At 41.0% G+C, this 18944-nt stretch overlaps 1 protein-coding gene across 12 annotated transcripts in view; it reads left to right on the top strand.

Moving 5' to 3' along the window:
* Positions 1 to 18944, top strand: part of CHD8 (chromodomain helicase DNA binding protein 8) — a 61343-nt gene that overhangs the window by 9484 nt on the left and 32915 nt on the right. For 4 of the 12 annotated variants that reach the window (XM_043554284.1, XM_043554281.1, XM_043554283.1 and 1 more), the window contains exons 2-5: positions 9691 to 10750; positions 11610 to 11981; positions 12712 to 13097; positions 14490 to 14604. In XM_043554284.1, the coding sequence (XP_043410219.1) occupies positions 9908 to 10750; positions 11610 to 11981; positions 12712 to 13097; positions 14490 to 14604 (1716 nt within the window). In that variant the 5' untranslated portion in view covers positions 9691 to 9907. Of the gene's footprint in view, positions 1 to 3861; positions 3948 to 9690; positions 10751 to 11609; positions 11982 to 12711; positions 13098 to 14489; positions 14605 to 18944 lie in introns of those variants that run through there. The other 8 variants (XM_043554285.1, XM_043554282.1, XM_043554280.1 and 5 more) reach the window with 3 other exon arrangements.

Raw genomic sequence — 18944 nt, 5'->3', positions numbered from 1 at the left:
TCTACCTACTTAGGTGTAGCTTATTTGACTCTTCAAAAAAATTTTTTTTGAATTTTTGTTTAAATTCTAGTTAAAATAGTATAATATTAGTTTCACGTGTATAATATAGAGATTCAACACTTCCATACAACACCTGGTACTTATCACACTAAATATACTCCTTAATCCCCATCACCTATTTTACCCATCCTTCTACCCACTGGTTGAGTAGGCTCTGTGCCCAACATGGGGCTTGAACTCACAACCTTAAGATCAAGAGTTGTATGCTGCCTGCTTATTCCAATTCTTAAATCCTGATGTTCTCCTGGGTTCCTCCTAACTTTTCTCACTCTGAATCAAAAATCTCAACACTTGGGTTTCCAACTACGTGTTTTGGTTAGCCTGCAGTGTTTAAAGTGTGTTTTTTAAAAATTAGTTGTCTACATTTAAAACCTAGATTTACATAAAACTCTATTTCTGGCATTTGAAAAATCTGAAGTTCTCTCTCAACCTTGGGTGTGCATTTCCATATGCCAACAATTAACTAGAGCTGACTAGCAGCTACACTCTCTTGGATTCTTCAGTCCTTCACAGACTCCAGCATTCTCTGTTGTCTCTCAATGGTATTGATGCAGTTTTTTGTATACTTGCTCTGCTTTACATACCCCCTGGGCAATCTCCACTCAGCACTTTTAGTTAGATACTGAGTACTTTAAGTCTATCACCAAGCCAACTTTCCGATTTATACATCCAATCTCCTATCAAATTTTACTAACTTGAACTGCTCTAGGCAACTCAGATTCAACATGGCTGGACTAAACATAGCTAAACTCCTCTTTCTCTAAACTTTAGTTCTATGGATTTTTATTCCCTAAATATTACTCAGCTCTGTCCCTTCTTTCTTATCATTACCTTTTGACCCACATTGCTATGATTCAGGCACTAATCTCCTTGTTAGGGTTCTTGGTTACAAACAACAGAAATCATCTTTTGGCTAATTTAAGCAGAAAGGGGATTTATTGGAATGATACTGTGCAGCTCACAAAATCAATGGGAATGCTAGACAGTCTGGTTTAGAAAATGATCTGAAAACTAAGGGAGGTTAGAGACATAGAGAACATGTCCAGGGTTAACACCGCTGAATAGTCTGTTCAGGATGCTATAGTAGAACTCAAGTGTCTTCCATTGCTGAGTATTGTTGAGTTGGTTCTGGGTCTTTGCATTACCTCTGCAAAGTCAAAATTCCCTATAGGACTGTCCACTTAAAGTAGTTTGGGTCACATGTGTACTTTGTCTTTGCCAGGAAAAGGAGGTGACCCCCCCACCATCCAATTTCCCATCTTCTCCAACAGGCCACCCCCCTATAGTGGGAGGTAAGATCCAGCCTCCCATTGAGACTCCTGCCTGGAGCTAGTCTGCCAATATAGAAAAGGGGCTTTTGGTTGCTGAGCAGAAAAAAAAAATCAAATTTATACTATACAGCTTTTTTTTTCCATATATATATATATATATATATATATATATATATATATATACACACACACATATAGAGAGAGAGAGGGTAGAAGAAAAAGGTTATCAAGGAAGTAATTTCTTAAAAGATGAGGAGGAGTTAACTAAGGAAGTAAAGTGGGTCACAAAAAAGGAGTATTCAGGCAGTAGGGATAAGAGGAAAGTCAATACAAAGCACAGAAATGGCAAACAGCATGAGACATTAGAGGAAACTAAGGAACTTTGTAGTTCAGTATTGCCAAAGTGTAAATCACAACAAAATTAGAGGAGATTGAAAAAATAGATTAAGGCCAGACCCTTTAAGGAAGGCCTTGAATGCCATGTTAAAGCATTTTCTGATGGGCGGATGAGGAGCCACTGAAACAGAATGACATGAGCAGAACTGCGTTTCAGTTAGCTAACTGACTACTGAATAGAGAATACATCTGGGAAATGAGGGTTTAGGGACACAGAAATACTTTAGGAGGCTGCTGTGGTAGTCCAGAAAAAAGCTGTATAGTGGAAATTTGATTTTTTTTCTGCTCAGCAACCAAAAGCCCCTTTCCTATATTTGCAGAATAGCCCAAGGTAGGAGACTTAATGGCAGTCTGTGTGTATACTCCTACCTGTTGTGAGTTCTCTGAGGGTAGAAATTATGTCTTATTCACCTTTGATTCTCTAATATTTCCACATTAGTGTATTATACACTCAATAAATGTAGACATAATGAAGAGGTATTTATTTGATGTCCATCTTAAGGGATAAATAAGATTTTGATAAGGCAAATAAATGAAAGAAGGATGGAATATAATTTGAAGGCAGTAGCATTAGCTAGGATATGAGAAAAATATATGACAACAATAAATTGGGGTTTTTATTTTGTTTTTTGGCTAGTATATGTGTAGAATAATGGGAAATAAGATTGGAAAAGCAAGATGTAGTTTTAAGATTTATATCTTAAGTAACAGGGAACCTTCAAACACTTATAAGCAAGAGACTGATTTGACTTTACTGTGTTTTAGGAAATTAATCTGGTAGCAGAATGGATTCATAGGAAAAGGGATCAGTTATGAAGTTTCTTTTTTTTACACAAGCAACTGCATAAATAAAGAGGTGACAGCAGAGATAAGAGAGTCAGATAATGAATCCTAACTTTCTTCTTAGTTTAATAGTTGAATCACTCATCTCTGTAAGCCTCAGTTTTCTCATCTGTACAAGAGGGTTGACTTGATATGATTGCCAAAGGCCCTGCCAGCTCCAAAATCCGTGTGTGATATATTGCAAGAGTCAGTGGGACCTGGCAAATGATTGGATGGTGGATACAGGAGGTTTCAGAGATATCTTTGAGGTTTTAAGTCTGAGCGAATGGGAAAACAGAATTGCTATTTACAGGAGTGTTATTGGGTGTTCCTAACAATACCAGTAATGCTAGGATCTTTAAAAGTAGAAAATCTAAGGCCAAGTTGATCTCTTTCCTCAGTTGTGTCTTAGAGTACTGAAAATAGGATTTCATTGTTGAGGCTGGTTACATTTCAGGGGAAACTAGTGGTCAGGAGGTAAGCAGCTGTTTTTAGCAATCGTTTACTTTTGAGGGATTTAAGCTTGGGCACCATCATTCTGGGGTTGACTAGGTTCATTGGGAATTAGAGTGGCCTCGAAGTGACATTGCAAAGTGGATACTGGCCAATATGTCAAACAGGCTGAATTTCAAAAGAAGTGATGTGGGGGTCAGAGATCAGGTTTAGGGGTGAGGAGTGGATGTGTGTTTTGGAAGGGAGGGGTCTGGGAATTGTTAGAGGGCACCTGGGATTACTTTCCAGAAAGTGATACTGCTGCCCAGAGGTTGGGGTATCAAGAATACAAACCAGCATTATGTTTTTGGCAGAAAGAGTACTTATCTTTTAAAGGTAAAAGGCCCCATATTCCAGCAACTAGGCTGACTCATTCCCATTATGGTGTTAAGATTTGGCCCCTTTTAATGGGGAGTGGGATCCGGCATAGTCACTGTAAGAGAGGGATAGACAGGGCTGCTAGAAGGTAGGGGATTCATTGGGAGGCGGAGTTGGCATAGTGTGGAACCCTCCCTCCCAAGTTTACGCTCTTTGGTGTGCAGAATACAGTGTAGGTGGTAGGGAATTTAATCCCCAGGACTAGTTTCCCGCAGCAGGAGATTGTGCTTCTGGCCAGGCCCCTTTTTTTTCAAGCAAGCTGCAGGCTTCGCCTCGGCCCTAGAAACCGGATAGGCCTCTCCGTGCGTTCTCAACCTAACCCGCGGTGGCGGGGGAGGGGGAAGCTCTCTCTAGTCCCGCCCTTTGCGCTGGTTTGCGTCCTTGCGCCTTTGGTGAGTGGCAGTAGGGTTTGGCCAGTGAGGACGTGGGGCGGGCGGGAGCATCAAGTTAGGTTGCGCAGGAGAAGGGGGGGAACTGGTGCTGGAGAGACAGCGAGAGGGGCGAACCGGCCCCCCACGGCCACTGCAGGTAAAGGCACCTCTCTTACCCCGCTGGGGTGAGGCACAGCTTCTTTTCTCCTTCAGGTTTTGCCGGGCCTCCCAGCCTGTAGCTTCCGCCCTAACATTGCTCCCACCCGGGCATCCACACCCCCCCCCCCCCCCCCCCCCCCCCCCCCCCCCCGCATCTTCCCGTCTTGGCCATCCCCACCCTGGAGGGCACCCCGCTAGCTCCCTCCGTCAAGTGCATGTACCTCATTTCCATTTTGGAGGCGCCAGTTGCCTGAAATCTCCCCCCTTTGCTGTATGGGCCTTTCTGGCACCAACCCCGGCAGTATGAGCAGGTAATGTACCCGGGTCCCCGCCACCCCCACCTCCAGTAGCGTTTCCCTCTCAATCAACCCCTCACTTCCTTACCTTTTTTCTTCTCTTCTTTCATATGAGTACATAATTTTTATAGTTTCTCTTTTAACCCCTGAATATACGTACATGCTTTTAGCTTTCATAGTTGCCTATTTTACTTTCTTTCCCTGTTTATTCAGAAAGGCTCACTTTACCAGCCATGTTTGCCCCCAAATGTCTATACCTCTGATTGAGGTGCGAGTGCTTTTTCCTTCAGTAATTGGGAAAACAGAAACAGAGTAGCCACACATTTGGCATTGGGAATGGTGAAGATATAGAAGATGGCCTAGGATCCTGATCTTCTTGAGGAAATCTTTTGAGTGGCTCCAAGTTGAGAGCTCCATTTCTTAGGGTCTGTGTCCTTCCATCCTGATCCCTTGCTGACCCTAAATTGTGATTACATTCACCTTGGATGCTTATTTCCCATTTCTTTATAAGATTTGAGACTCCTTGAGTCTTATAAATGTCTCCATGGTACAGTTTTTAAATTCTTCTTTTCAAAAATTACGTTGGTGATTTTCATTTTAGGCCTTCCGGTTATTTCAAGGGATTTCTCATTTAGATTGAGCTGCTTCTACCTATCTTGTGTTTCAATAACATGTGTATATGTCTGTCTTCAGCTGATCCTCTTGAAAGGATACAGTTTCCAATAACAACATTTGTACTTTGAAGTAAAATAGTTCTTTTCCAAATCTTTGAGCAGTCAAAAGGTTAACTGGGCATGGGTGGTACTTTCTGGAAGTGCATATTACCCAAAAAATGTCAGTATTTGTCACTGTGGCATTAGTTCATTATATTCTAAGAGGGTGGGCAGTACAGATAAGTCTGGAGAATGGATGTTTGTAGTTCATTTTATGTAATTTTATCTATTAGACAGCTAGACTAATCTCTGTTGCAGTGTTTCTCATCCATCGTAAACAATAAATTATGATAAACTCCCTTTTGAGAGACCATAAGAAATCTTATCCTACCAGAGAGATGTTTGGTAACCCTTCTAAACCAGGCATGCTTCTCCCATCACCCTCCCCCATCTCCCCATCCCCCGGTTGCCTTTTACAGATCTTCAGTGGCCAAGATTTTGTTTGGTTTCACTTAGTATACCTAAACAATGAGATGTGTTTTCCTCTTCCATTTGATAAATATAAAATTATGACATTGAGTACACATTTCCAAACTGCACATACTTTTCAGCCCCTAGTTGAGAATCACTGCTTTGTTGAAAGGTATGGGGAGATTGCAATGAAAAGTAGATAATAGTATGAAACAAAGTCCTTTATGATCAGACAAGGTGTTTTTGAAATGGGCCAGGAGAAGGAGACCTGTAAAATAAATAAAAACAGGAGAGTTGAGACTCTATAGATTCCTTAAAAAACAAACACAAACCAAGAAGAGCTATAGTAAAGGTGATAAATCTGCAGAAGAACATCGGTTTATCCTTACTTCATGGAGGAGGAATAGTTGGAGGTGAAATGAAAGGCTATTGTATAAAGTATTTGTTTAGCATTAACTGACTTGTTATATGGAGATTATAGATAGGTAGCCTTGGATTCTAACTTACTAGCATGTTCCATTTCTCCCCAACTCCTACCCACCCCACCAAGGTTTCTGTCATTAGTTTAAAATTATAGTAAGTGATCGGGCGCCTGGGTGGCTCAGTCGGTTAAGCGGCCGACTTTGGCTCAGGTCATGATCTCGTGGCCTGTGAGTTCAAGCCCTGCATCAGGCTCTGTGCTGACCGCTCAGAGCCTGGAGCCTGTTTCAGATTCTGTGTCTCCCTCTCTCTCTGACCCTCCCCCATTCATGCTCTGTCTCTCTCTGTCTCAAAAATAAATAAACGTTAAAAAAAAATTAAAATTATAGTAAGTGATTAAGTGTAATCATCAAACTCTTGTCTTTCCTTTTGAGCATATACATATGTTTCTGTTTGGGGCAGTGATAGGCCATGACCAGCCTTTCATTCTCGCTATGAAAAAAGGCTGATATGATTTCTTTAGGCAGTTGTTTTACTGAGGGATATCTAAGTGCTTTGTGTATTTGAATGCTTAACATCTACTTATTGTTACTACCAGGATTTCAACCATAGAAAGAGAATTCATGTGATACATGAGCTTGGTAGAATAGACCAGATGCGGATATAGCCAGGATGACCCATGAAGTAGGAATAGATGGAGGGGTGAAGAAAATTAGAGATATGTTGGGAGAAGGTTTCATCTTTTGAGAGTCAAGGACAACTTAAACATGGGAGTTAGAAAAGAAGCAGGAGACTAGGATTAAAAACATACATACAAGATGAATTAGGTCAGTAGAGGTGAGTTGATGTGACGGGACTGAGAAGTGGTGAAACTTGGTGGTGTGGCATTAAGTCACTGGTGATGTTTTTATTTTTGATTTTTTTAATGTTTATTTTTATTTTATTTACTTATTTTTAGTGTTCTATTTATTTTTGAGAGAGAGAGCTCACAAGCTAAGGGAGGGGCAGAGGGAGAGGGGGACAGAGAATCCAAAGTGGTCTTTGCACTGATAGCAGTGAGCCCAGTGTAGAGCTGGAACTCACAAACCATGAGTTCACTTTGGCTCATGACCTGAGCCAAAGTTGGTCGCTTAACTGACTAAGCCACCCAGGTGCCCCCTTTTTAAATTTTTTTAAAGTTTATTTATTTTGAGAGAGAGCATGAGCAGGGGGAGGGGCAGAGAGAGAGGAAGAGAGAGAGACCCAGGCAGGCTCCATGCTGTCAGTGCAGAGCCCGACACAGGACTCGATGTCACAAACTATGAGATGTTGACCCGAGCTAAAATCAAGAGTCAGACGCTTAACCATATGAGCCACCCAGGCGCCCCACTGGTGATGTTTTTAAACTATTGGGCCCAGACTGAACGAGGGGAAGAAGAAATTTGGCTCAAAAATTGGGGATGGGGATAAATGACAAATGCACTGATTGATCTTTGAAAACTTATACTTGAGTTGTATGAGGGTAAGGAAATATTTCAGAAACTGTTAGCCTGCGTTTTTCCCATGAAAAAGGTGAGATTTCTGTCTGTGATTGAACTGCTGTGGAGGAAAGGAAGAGCATTTGGAGGAATAAATAGTAAGGAGTACTCCCTCTGCCCCAGTAAGGAGTACTGGGAAGGACAAAATTGCCCATGGAAGAAGAGGCAGTTTATAAACTTCTAAGTAGTGGAAACTTGTGTTATAGTTTTTATATGACACCTAACTGTTAGATTTTTTTTAGTGCAACATCTGTGACAGTGAATAGGAGATGAAAGCTAGCAGCAAAGTAGGGCATAACTAGAAAAAAGCTGATGTAGTTAAAACTATTGAGTAGATTTTTATTAAATCAAGAAATATGTATAACTTTTATGATTGTCATTTTGAGCAACTTTGGGACAGGCATTAAATAGAAGAGGCTGGAGTGAATTGGTGGAATAGTTTAGCCAAAAGTAGGAAGTGATATGAATCCTGGGGGAGATGTGAAGGGTATACAATTACTGAAGCAAGGGAGATCTTGTTTAACATTGGTGGAGATGCCCTGTGTACACTATGATCAGTCTATTCTCTTTGTATCTGGGTTTCGGGGATATTTACCCACATTATATTGTTTTATAACAATAACTGGAATAAGTTGAGGGGGAAAATAGTTTGTGGGTTGTGTGGAAAATTCTTTAGTAAAGTCTGCGTACTGTGCCACTGACAAGTTTTTTCTCTGGTGTCTTTTAAAAGTTAAGACCGAAGGTCTTATCAAGCAAGGCTTTCCTGAATTGTCGAGTGTTGATATCATATACAAAGAACAAAGGCCAGTTTTTCATGCATTTTAGCTATATGGTTGATGTACTTACAATACCTTGCTTTAGTTGTAACCTATTCTAACATTTTTATGAACTTAAATCCTCAGACTTGGATTTAGTAAACATGCTTTCAGTTATTTGTAGGACAGTTTTTCAAGACGGGAAACTACTGTCTCCTCTTAGAATAGGGAATACTATAGAATTTTTGTAAGGACTGAATGGTTCATTCCATATACTGCAAGCAAATATATTAATTCGTTAACTATTTTTTTGAGTAGCTACCATGTATGTGATATCCTCCTGGTTCTTTCAGGATCTGCAGATAAATAAGATGTGGTTCCTACCATCCGGGAACTTTTTGTCTCTTGGGGAAAGAGCAGCTGGGCTACCATGCAGGATTGTGCAGGGTGTGCATTGCACATATTCATTATCATCATTGATAACATGTTTAGTATGACAATTTCCAGCAGATGGCAGACAAGCATCTTAAGGAGCAGGCAGCTTTTTATAATTTGCACAAAGGAACATTTGGGCCTTCGGAGGATATGGGCAAGAGACTGGTCATTTTAGTTAACTATTAAATATAAGTGCTTTAAATCAGGTGCGAATAACACTGGTGGGTATTTAAGGAAGGTGGGAGGACCAAGTCATCACAGATTGCTTTGTGGTTAAAGGGGCGGAGGTTCAGGGTTCTTTTAGAGTAGAAGGAAGATCTTTGAAGGTGGGAAAGATTTCAGATGGGAGAGATGCTTGGGAGTGGGGGTGGGGTGTTCTAGGCAGAAGCTACAGCATAATAGGCAAAGTCATGCAGATAGGAATCACATTAGGGGAACTGTGTAGTCTAGTTGGCCTGGAATGTAGGGTGTATATAGGAAACGATGAGAGAGAAAGTTGGGAATATAAGTGGAACTAAAATGTACAATTCTTTGAGTTTTTTGCCAAAGAAGTTTTTGATCTTAAATATGAGAAAGGGGGGAAGGGACTTGAGAACAGAAATAGTATGCATAGATTGATATGTTAATTAGCACAAAGTTTGGGAAACTTCCTGGGTAAAATTACACTATAAGTGTAGCAAGATTATATTGTGAGCTTTAGTTAAAAGCTGTTATTTTTGCCAGTAGTAAGTAAAAGCATATAAAATACAAGGGAAATTTATGAAATACAATATATTCAGAAACCTTTATCTACATTCAGAAGCCTTTATCTACATTCATTGAAATGTTGCTGGTATCTTGTAAAACTCTGTCAACTTAACCTCAAATAGAAGGCAAATGAATGTTAAATTTCCTGATCTCTACCCAAGAATGATAATTATAAAGAAATGGACACAGACAGCAAAGCTCTTGACAGACAGAAACTTCAGAGTGTGTAGGTGTAAGCCCAAACAGGGGGTTTTATTTCTTTTATAGATTTAGTTTGAAGCAAAAATGTGGGTGTTCTCTCTGCCATGTCTTTGTCCTCAGATTACCTCACGTTTCCCTCTTTTCTTGTTCTGATGCCAGTTGATATAAAGGGTAGTACCTAAGAAGGAGAGATTTTCTTTGAGGGCACCAACTTTGCTTATTTTTCATTTGTCTTCCTCACAACAGGAGTTTCACCATCTTCCTCTGAAGACCTAGCCATCTTGCTCCATGAAGGTCAGGACAATCTGACATGCACTTGTTTCTTGCCTCTTTTTACCTGAAGAGTAGTCCTCTTCCATTGTGTACATTTTTTTCTTAATAGGGGAGGGGAGGGGAGAGACAGTACCCCCCCTCCCCTTCCCTCCCTAGACCTTGGGGAAGTACCCTCCATTGCTTTCCCAAGATGGCAGACCCCATCATGGATCTGTTTGATGACCCAAATTTATTTGGCCTGGACTCTCTGACTGATGACAGCTTCAACCAGGTCACACAAGACCCCATTGAGGAAGCCCTTGGACTGCCAAGCTCTCTGGACTCCTTGGATCAGATGAACCAGGAAGGTGGAGGTGGTGATGTGGGGAATTCATCAGCAAGTGACCTGGTCCCCCCACCAGATGAGACAGCCCCCACAGAACTTCCCAAAGAATCTACAGCTCCAGCTCCAGAATCTTTAACTTTGCATGATTATACCACTCAGCCCGTCAGCCAGGAGCAGCCAGCCCAACCTGTATTACAGACACCGACGCCAACATCAGGACTTTTGCAGGTCTCCAAGAGCCAGGAGATCCTGAGCCAAGGGAATCCTTTCATGGGTGTCTCTGCCACAGCTGTCTCTTCCAGTAGTGCTGGAGGGCAACCACCTCAGTCAGCCCCTAAGATTGTTATCCTTAAGGCCCCACCAAGCTCCTCAGTCACTGGTGCCCATGTGGCACAAATTCAGGCCCAAGGTATCACCAGCACAGCTCAGCCCCTGGTGGCTGGCACAGCCAATGGTGGAAAAGTTACTTTTACCAAAGTGCTAACCGGCACTCCCCTTCGACCAGGTGTTTCCATTGTCTCTGGTAATACAGTGTTGGCCGCCAAGGTCCCTGGGAACCAGGCTACTGTTCAGCGCATTGTCCAGCCCAGCCGACCAGTAAAGCAGCTGGTCCTACAGCCAGTTAAGGGTTCAGCTCCTGCTGGAAACCCTGGGGCCACAGGGCCCCCACTGAAGCCTGCAGTTACACTGACCTCTACACCTACCCAGGTGACTTGAGTGAAAGGGGGAGGTGAATTTTGGTTTAGTAGAGGGCCCAGCAACTGTGTGAGAAGAGAGCACATGAGACCAATCTCTAGAAAATCCTGTTTAAATTCTACCTTTGCTTCCTTTTTTTTTTAAGTAAATGTTGACAACCCCATATTTACTACTTACTAGATGAAAGCAGTTAATGTTAACATTTTTTGAGCTCTTATTACGTGTTTACACTGTGCCTAGCTGGTGCTGAACAAGACAGACACAGTCCCTGTCCTTACAGAGCTCACGGTCTGCCAGGAAGGCAGACATTAAATAAGAATTCATAATACTGTATAATATAAAGTTTTATGAGAAATATTGGATGCTGTGGGAACAGTCATTATTTATTTATATTTACAAGACTTACAGAAGCTATGTATATGTTTTCCCTTTTCTTACTGAGATTGTCCTTTATCCAGTGAAAAGGCTTGTTTCTATTGTAAGAAAGTAGAGGTTCTAGCTTCTGAATAAAGGGCCAGATGAGTTTGTGGGGGAGGGGGTAGTATTAAGATAAGTAGGATCAGAGGAAAGAAGGTATGAGGAGGCTGGTTATAAAGACTTCGGTTCTAACAGACTGCCAAAAAAATGGAATGACTACCTTAGAAGATAGCCTTCTGTGAGGAGTTTGTCAAAAATAGGGCCTGACACCCACTGGGCAGAGGTGATAGAAGACTCAGTCAGGACAGCTAGGAGGATGGACAAAATAAAATGTACTCTGTCTTCTGACTCTCAGTTTTTATGGTTCTAGGATGAGGAAAATTGGTGTAAATATTTAAGAGTATACCATTCTTTAATGTCGTGCCTCTCTTGCAATTTCCTTTCTTCACTCTAGGGTGAATCGAAACGCATCACCCTGGTCCTCCAGCAGCCACAGTCTGGAGGTCCCCAAGGACACCGGCATGTCGTTCTAGGGAGTCTACCAGGCAAGATAGTGTTACAGGGCAACCAGCTGGCAGCCCTGACTCAAGCCAAGAATGCTCAGGGGCAGCCCGCCAAAGTAGTAACTATCCAGCTGCAGGTGCAACAGCCACAGCAGAAAATCCAGATCGTACCACAGCCTCCATCATCGCAGCCTCAGCCACCGCCACCACCCTCCACCCAGCCAGTGACACTCTCCTCTGTGCAGCAGGCTCAGATAATGGGGCCGGGACAGAGCCCAGGGCAAAGACTTTCAGTACCGCTCAAGGTGGTGCTGCAGCCACAGGTGAGACTTCCACAGGGAGCAGGGAGGACCAACCTCCTGGCCCCTTGCTGTCACCCTCCACAACCACTCATTGTTGAATGTGGGGTCACTCTAGAGTCACGCCTCTGAACTGAAATGCAGTCTTTTATTCCTTTTACCAGTGGAAATTTTCTTTTAATTATGTCATGAAAAGATTTGAGGGTTATTGTTGGGTTCGGGTTAAGAGATGATTTGTCTAATATAAGTCTTTGAACTGTTTTATTTACAATCTTTTCCTACTATTGTGGAGTAAAAATGAATGGCAATATTCTTTCATTTAAAAGTTGTTTTAAAGAGGCCAGGTGACTGTCACTCCTCCCTCCCTCACCTCTCCCACCTCCCCCACCTCCAGAAAGGTAAAGGTAGGCCAAGAGTAGAATTTGAATTTTTTTACTTTTGGTCTAGCGATTAGTATTGGTTATATTGTTGGAAAATTTTCTAGAATAATGGAGATGGGTATTGACATTAGAAGCATGTCTAAAGGATATTGAAGTTTGGCATAATTCTTGCCTTTTCTCATCTCTTTCCCACTAAAAAACACCTTTGTTTGTTTGTTTGTTTAAATGTGTCTAGGTTCAGTCAGACTTGGTCTGAATCTGGTTCTTGAGGAATTAGAGATCAAAAGTTTCTAGCCTATCTGCTTTAGAGCTGGATTTTATTTAGGCCATGTAGCTACAAGCATGTTGAAATTTTAGTGTCTTTATTTCTGTAGGCTGGTTCTTCCCAAGGGGCCTCTTCTGGGCTGTCCGTAGTTAAAGTTCTAAGTGCCAGTGAAGTGGCAGCTCTGTCTTCACCAGCAAGCTCTGCTCCTCATACGGGGGGCAAGATAGGAATGGAGGAAAACCGCAGGCTGGAGCACCAGAAGAAGCAAGAGAAGGCAAATCGGATTGTAGCAGAGGCTATTGCTAGGGCCCGTGCCCGGGGTGAGCAGAACATACCTCGAGTCCTAAATGAGGATGAGTTGCCCAGTGTTCGGCCTGAGGAAGAAGGTGAAAAGAAACGCAGGAAGAAGAGCAGTGGGGAGAGGCTCAAGGAAGAAAAGCCAAAGAAGAGCAAAACATCGGGTACCTCCAAAACTAAGGGCAAGAGTAAGCTGAAGTGAGTACAACCCTCTGCTTTTTTGTTGGGGCCTTTGAGGGCAGTGTACTTGTTTTTAAATGAAAATTAAGGTTTATGTTTATTATTGTTTATTTATTTTTGAAAGAGAGAGCGCAAGCTGGAGAGGGACAGAGAGAGAGGGAGACACAGAATCCGAAGTAGGCTCCAGGCTCTGAGCTGTCAGCACAGCTCGGTTCATGGGCTCGAACCCATGAACCGTGAGATCATGACCTGAGCCGAAGTGGGACACTTAACCTACTGAGCCACCCAGGCACCCCCAGCGCACTTGTTTTTAAATTAGTTGCTAGAGCATGTGACTCTTGATCTTGGGGTTATAAGTTTGAACCCCCGCATTGGGTGTAGAGATTACATTAAAGAAATCTTTAAAATAAACAAATAAGTAACTAAGTAAGTAAGTAAGTTACTGTTGAGAGGAACTACTTGTATTTAGCAGCTACATAGTTCAAGGTAATCTGTTTGTCATAGAGGATAATAAGGCCTTTCTTTTCTCTGTCCCAATGCTTTTATGATTTGTTAAATAGAAATTTGCAAATTAGCGTATTTTGAAAGAGAAACACCAAGGCACAGGAAAGATAGCCAACTATTGTGTTGGGAGTTATGTTAAAAGTTGACTATGTTTGTATATGTCTTCCTGATGTTATATCGCTGTGGTGTGAGATTTCTCACTATCCCCTCTACCACCCACATCAGTAAAAGAGCTGGAGATGTAGCTGCCCTGTTCTTGCATCTCATCTGTGAACTAGAGAAGATTTCAGCAACGAGTGTCAGCCTGGAGCAGTGTTGTCAGAACCAGGGCTTGTCACGTTTGAGCGTCCCCTCTTTCTCATCCATGTCTTGTAGCCTCATTCCTTTCTCCCTAACTTCTACCCCTGGGAGTCTTCAGGCTTTGTGGTGGAATTACAATAATGCTTTATATTTGCAGAAGATTTTTCAGCTTTTAAGAAAAAATTCATGTGTCCTATCTTAGTTCATCCTCAACAACTGTCAACCAGGTATTCTCATCAGTGTTTATTGTATAAATAAGGAAGCTAATGCCCCGCTAGTGACAGAACTGAAACTAAAAGTGAGGCCTTGCAATTCTTGGCCCAGTATTTATTCCACTGTCTTAGCCACCTTTCTTCAGGTATTTGTGAGTACAGTAGTAGCAAGGATTTGTCACATCTGATGTAAAGGTCAGCCCGCGGCTTAGATACCCCAATATCTTCTTTTTTCAGACACCTTGCTCAATAGCTGTGTGTCCCCTCAACTGAAGAGCTAGAGACTTCTATCAGGAAGTTTCATTCATATACGATGGGTTAGGTTAATTACATTTTTTATCTCCTAAATGAATTTGGCCCTTACTGAAAATGAATTTGGTTTTTCCTTTTTTAGCACCATCACCCCTGTGGTGGGTAAAAAGAGAAAGCGTAATACTTCATCTGATAATTCAGATGTAGAAGTCATGCCTGCCCAGTCACCCCGGGAAGATGAAGAAAGCAGCATTCAGGTAAAAGGATCCCAAATGAACTTAGTAGATAAATCATGTTTAATTCTGGCAGACAAACCAGGAATAGATACGAGAGACTATGAGCCTATGTGCATTTTAAGAATTTTTGTATAAGAGAGGTAGGCCTAAAAGGTAAAAGAGGTGGGGCCTGGTCATGGTCGTCTCTTTTAAATGTTGAGGTTTTTTTAGCTAAAAAGCAATTACTATACAAATAACAATACTCATTTCCAAAATTCTGGCGTTGCAAAAACTAAGCAAGTATGAAATAATGTGCATGGTTGTTGTTATGGCTCTGTCAGTACTTTGGTTTCTCTTAGAACTGTCCATCTATCTATTTGCCTTACCTTTTCTACACTTCAGGGTTCTGACTCTCTGAACTGGGTGCTTAGGCACAGTGTTTTTTTCCTACCTTTTGAAGATGAGAAACATTGAAAGAAAATAAAAGAAGCTGGACCAGAAGCTGGACTAAACTTAGTCCTCTGTCTCTCATTGTTGCTTTACGGTACCACCTTTGGCTCTAGTTTCCAACCATACAAAGAACCTGGTATTAAGATTTGGGAGACCCATGGTTCTTCTAAGTAGCACTGTGGGCCTGGCAGATTTACTTAGCTTCTATGTCTGTGTCTGAATTTTTCCTTAGTAAATGAAGGTTTGGACTAAACGAACCTTAAGTGCTTCTCTAGCTGTTAATATTTACAAATGCGTACCTTCTTTCTTGATACACGTTCAGTACATTGGCTAACTGATATCTGGGTTTTTCTGGGGAAATTAACATGTGAGAATAGCCAAGAAATTATTGAAAAGAAAATTGAGGCAAAAATTAGCTTTAACAGACATTAGAGCATATTATGATGTAATAATTACTAAGAGTTTGGAATCAGAGAAGAAATAACATTAATAAAGATAATAGAGGGGCACCTGGGTGGCTCAGTTGGTTAAGCTTTCCTGCTTCGGCTCAGGTGATGATCTCAGTGGTTGTTGAATTCGAGCCCTGCATCAGGCTCTGCACTCTCAGCACTGAGCGTGCTTCTGATTCTCTCTCTGCTCCTTGCTCGTGCACTCTCTCTATCTCTCTCTCTCTCTCCAAAATAAATAAATAAACATTTAAAATAAAGAGAATAGAGTCTAGAAATAGATTCAAATGGTTATGAGAATTTAGTATATGAATTTAAATGCCATTTTAAATCAGTGGAAAGAAAAAAATATTAAATTATGTTAGAACAACTGGAAAAAAAATTAGGGAAAAAAAAACTGGATTTCTTGTGTCATTCCTCAAACAAATACTAGTTTAATCAAAGGTCCAAATGTAAAACTTGAAATCATGAACTTTCTATAAAACATGGATGGATTTTTAAAATAATTATCAAGTAAAGTAGATCTTTGTAAGGGGGCATTAAAATTCATAATTCATAAATGGAACATTTATTTGACTATATAAAAATTATACGTGTATAACAAATAATTCTACAAATAATGTAGTGGCTAAGAGCATAAACTCTGGAGCAAGAATTCCTCGATTCTCATCTTAACTCTACTAATATTGTCACTTCAGGCAAGTTTATTTAACTTCTTGGTGCCCCAATTTCCTTATTTCTAAAATGCAAGTAATAATGCCTACCAAGTAGAGTTATTAGGAGTATTAAATGTAAGCATTTATGAAGGACAGAGAACAGTGCTTAGCTCATGGTAAGAGAGCATAGAAAGAGTTATGTATGTGTATGTTAAATAAAGGGCTAAATTAAAAAAGTAAAGGCAAATCGTTGTAATACAAGAAATACAAAATTTTAAAGGTGGTGGATTAGTTTGCTAGGGTTGCCATGATAACATACCACAGACTGTGTGGCTTAAACAGTAGAAATTTATCCTCTCACGATTCTGAAGGCTTAGAAGTCCAAGATCAAGGGGTCGGCAAGTTTGGTTACCTTTTAAGACCTCTTTCCTTGGCTTGTAGATGGCTACTTTCTCACTGTGTTCTTACCTTGTCTTTTCTTAGTGCATAAATCCCTGGTGTCTTTCCATGTGTCCAAATTTCCTCTTCTACGGATGTCAGTTGAGTTGAATTAGGGCCCACCCTGTCAGTCTCATTTTAACTTACTTCTCTAAAACTCTTGTCTCCAAATACAGTCATTCTGAGGTGTACTAGGGATTAGGTTTTCAACATAAGAATTTTGGGGGATATAATTCAGCCCATTATAAATGGTAATGCTAGTGTTGGCAGTGGACTGAAGGAACAGCAAGCAGCTGATGGGAGTGTTGAAACAATCTTTTTGGTGAGTCAGTGTTTCAGTATGTAACAATTTGAAATGTCAATGCCTTTTGACTCGGTGATTCTGCATCTAGGAAACTCAAAAGTATGTAATGATGTATGTGTATCACAGCAATATTTGCAATAGCAGAAATTCCAAAAATTCACTGTCTGTGGTGGAGAAATAGTTAATAAAATTCTGAAAATCCATGCACTAGAACACTACATGGCAGGGAGCCTGGGTGGCTCAGTCAGTTGAGCATCCGACTCTTGGTTTCGGCTCAGGTCATCATCTCGCAATTTCATGATATTGAGCCCCGTGTTGAGCCCACGCTGTGCGCTGCCCACATGGAACCTGCTTGGGATTCTCTGCCCCTCCCTCACTCAGGCTGTCTCTGTCTCTCTCTCAAAAAAAAAAAAAAAAAAAAAAGGAATACTATCTGGCAATTAAAAACAATGAAATAGAGGGGCGACAGGCTGGCTCAGTCAGTAGAGCATGTGACTCTTGATCTTGGGGTCTTGAGTTCAAGACCCACTTTGGATGTAGAGATTACTAAAAAGAAAGAAAGACAAATAAAGCATTAAAAAAATAAAGGGGCACATGGGTGGTTCAGTCAGTTAAGCATCTGACTCTTCATTTCAGCTCAGGTCATGATCCCAGGATTGTTAGATTGAGCCCTGTGTCGGGCTCCGTGCTGAGCATAGAGCCTGTTTGGGATTCTCTCTCTCCTTGTGTTTCTGCCCCTCCACTGCTTGTGCGTGCACTTGGCTTCTCTCTCTTAAGATAAAATAAATATTTAAAAATAAGATAAAAACAATGAAGTAGAGTAGGTGTGCTTATTGTGGAAAACTCTCCCTATTAAATGAAAAAAAAATCTAGGTGTAGAATAATATATATACTCTCTCTTTAATAACATTTAAAGAGTGTGTGTGTATGTGTATGTGTGTGTATACAAATAATACGTGTTTATACATCCATTTTTTTTTTTCCTGGAAGGATGCACAAATATTTTTAGGAGAATGTTGAAGAGTAGGTGGGTCATGATTACCGTGCTCTCATTTTTGTACGTTGGAACTTTTAAACCTCATGACCATTTGCCATTTTGTTTTTTAGGTTAAAAAAATATATATGTGAGAAAAATTACAGTAGGGCACAGAAGTAGACACTATGAATATCTCCCAGTCTAGACCCCAGCCTCACAGTCCCCCACTTCTCTTCCCCAGAGGTAACCTCTGTTACCAATATTTTGTGTATCCTTCCAGAAATATTCTTTACTTTCATGAACATTACTTCCACTAATAGGGAATATTGTATTAAATGTACTTTTCTATACAGCCCTTATTTTCTCCAACAATATATCTTGGAGATTATTCTACATCAGGAAAGATCAGTCTAGCCCACCTTGTTTGTATTATGAAAATTTGAAATGTACATCAGAGTAGAGAGGTAATTTAATGAAGTCCTGTGTTCCACCACCCCAAAAATTCTCTTGTACTCACTTCAGTTAGGCTACCCTCTTCCCATAGGCAACCGTTGTTCTGATTTCTCTTTACCATAGATTAAACTTAACCTATTCTTGAACTTCATGTAAACAGAATGACAGAGTATGATTCCATTCTTTCAGCATAATGTTTATCCATTCTTCTATTGATGGGCATTTGGGTTGTTTCCTGTTTGGACCTGTTGTGAATAAGGCTGCAGTGAACAGTCTTAGTCGTACTTTGTGGACACAGGTTTTCATTTTTCATAGCTAAATCTAAGGAATAGCATTGATAGACCAGAGGGTAGTTATACATATAAATGTATAACTTTGTAAGAATCTGTCAACTTTTTTTAGTATTATTTTATTTTACATTTCTTTTTGAGAGACAGAGAGAGTGTGAGTGGGGGAGGGGCAGAGAGAGAAGGAGACACAGAATCCAAAGCAGGCTCCAGGCTCAGAGCAAGCTGTCAGCACAGAGCCCGACACAGGAGAGAGAAAATCCCAAGCAGCTCAGCACTATAGGGCTCGAACCTATGAACCATGAGATCATGACCTGAGCTGAAGTCAGACCCTTAACTGACAGAGCCACCCAGGCACCCCAAACGTCTGCC

Source organism: Prionailurus bengalensis, chromosome B3 (genome assembly GCF_016509475.1).
Source record: "Prionailurus bengalensis isolate Pbe53 chromosome B3, Fcat_Pben_1.1_paternal_pri, whole genome shotgun sequence".
Classification (NCBI taxonomy): domain Eukaryota; kingdom Metazoa; phylum Chordata; class Mammalia; order Carnivora; family Felidae; genus Prionailurus; species Prionailurus bengalensis.
This window is presented reverse-complemented; position numbering and strand designations above follow the sequence as displayed.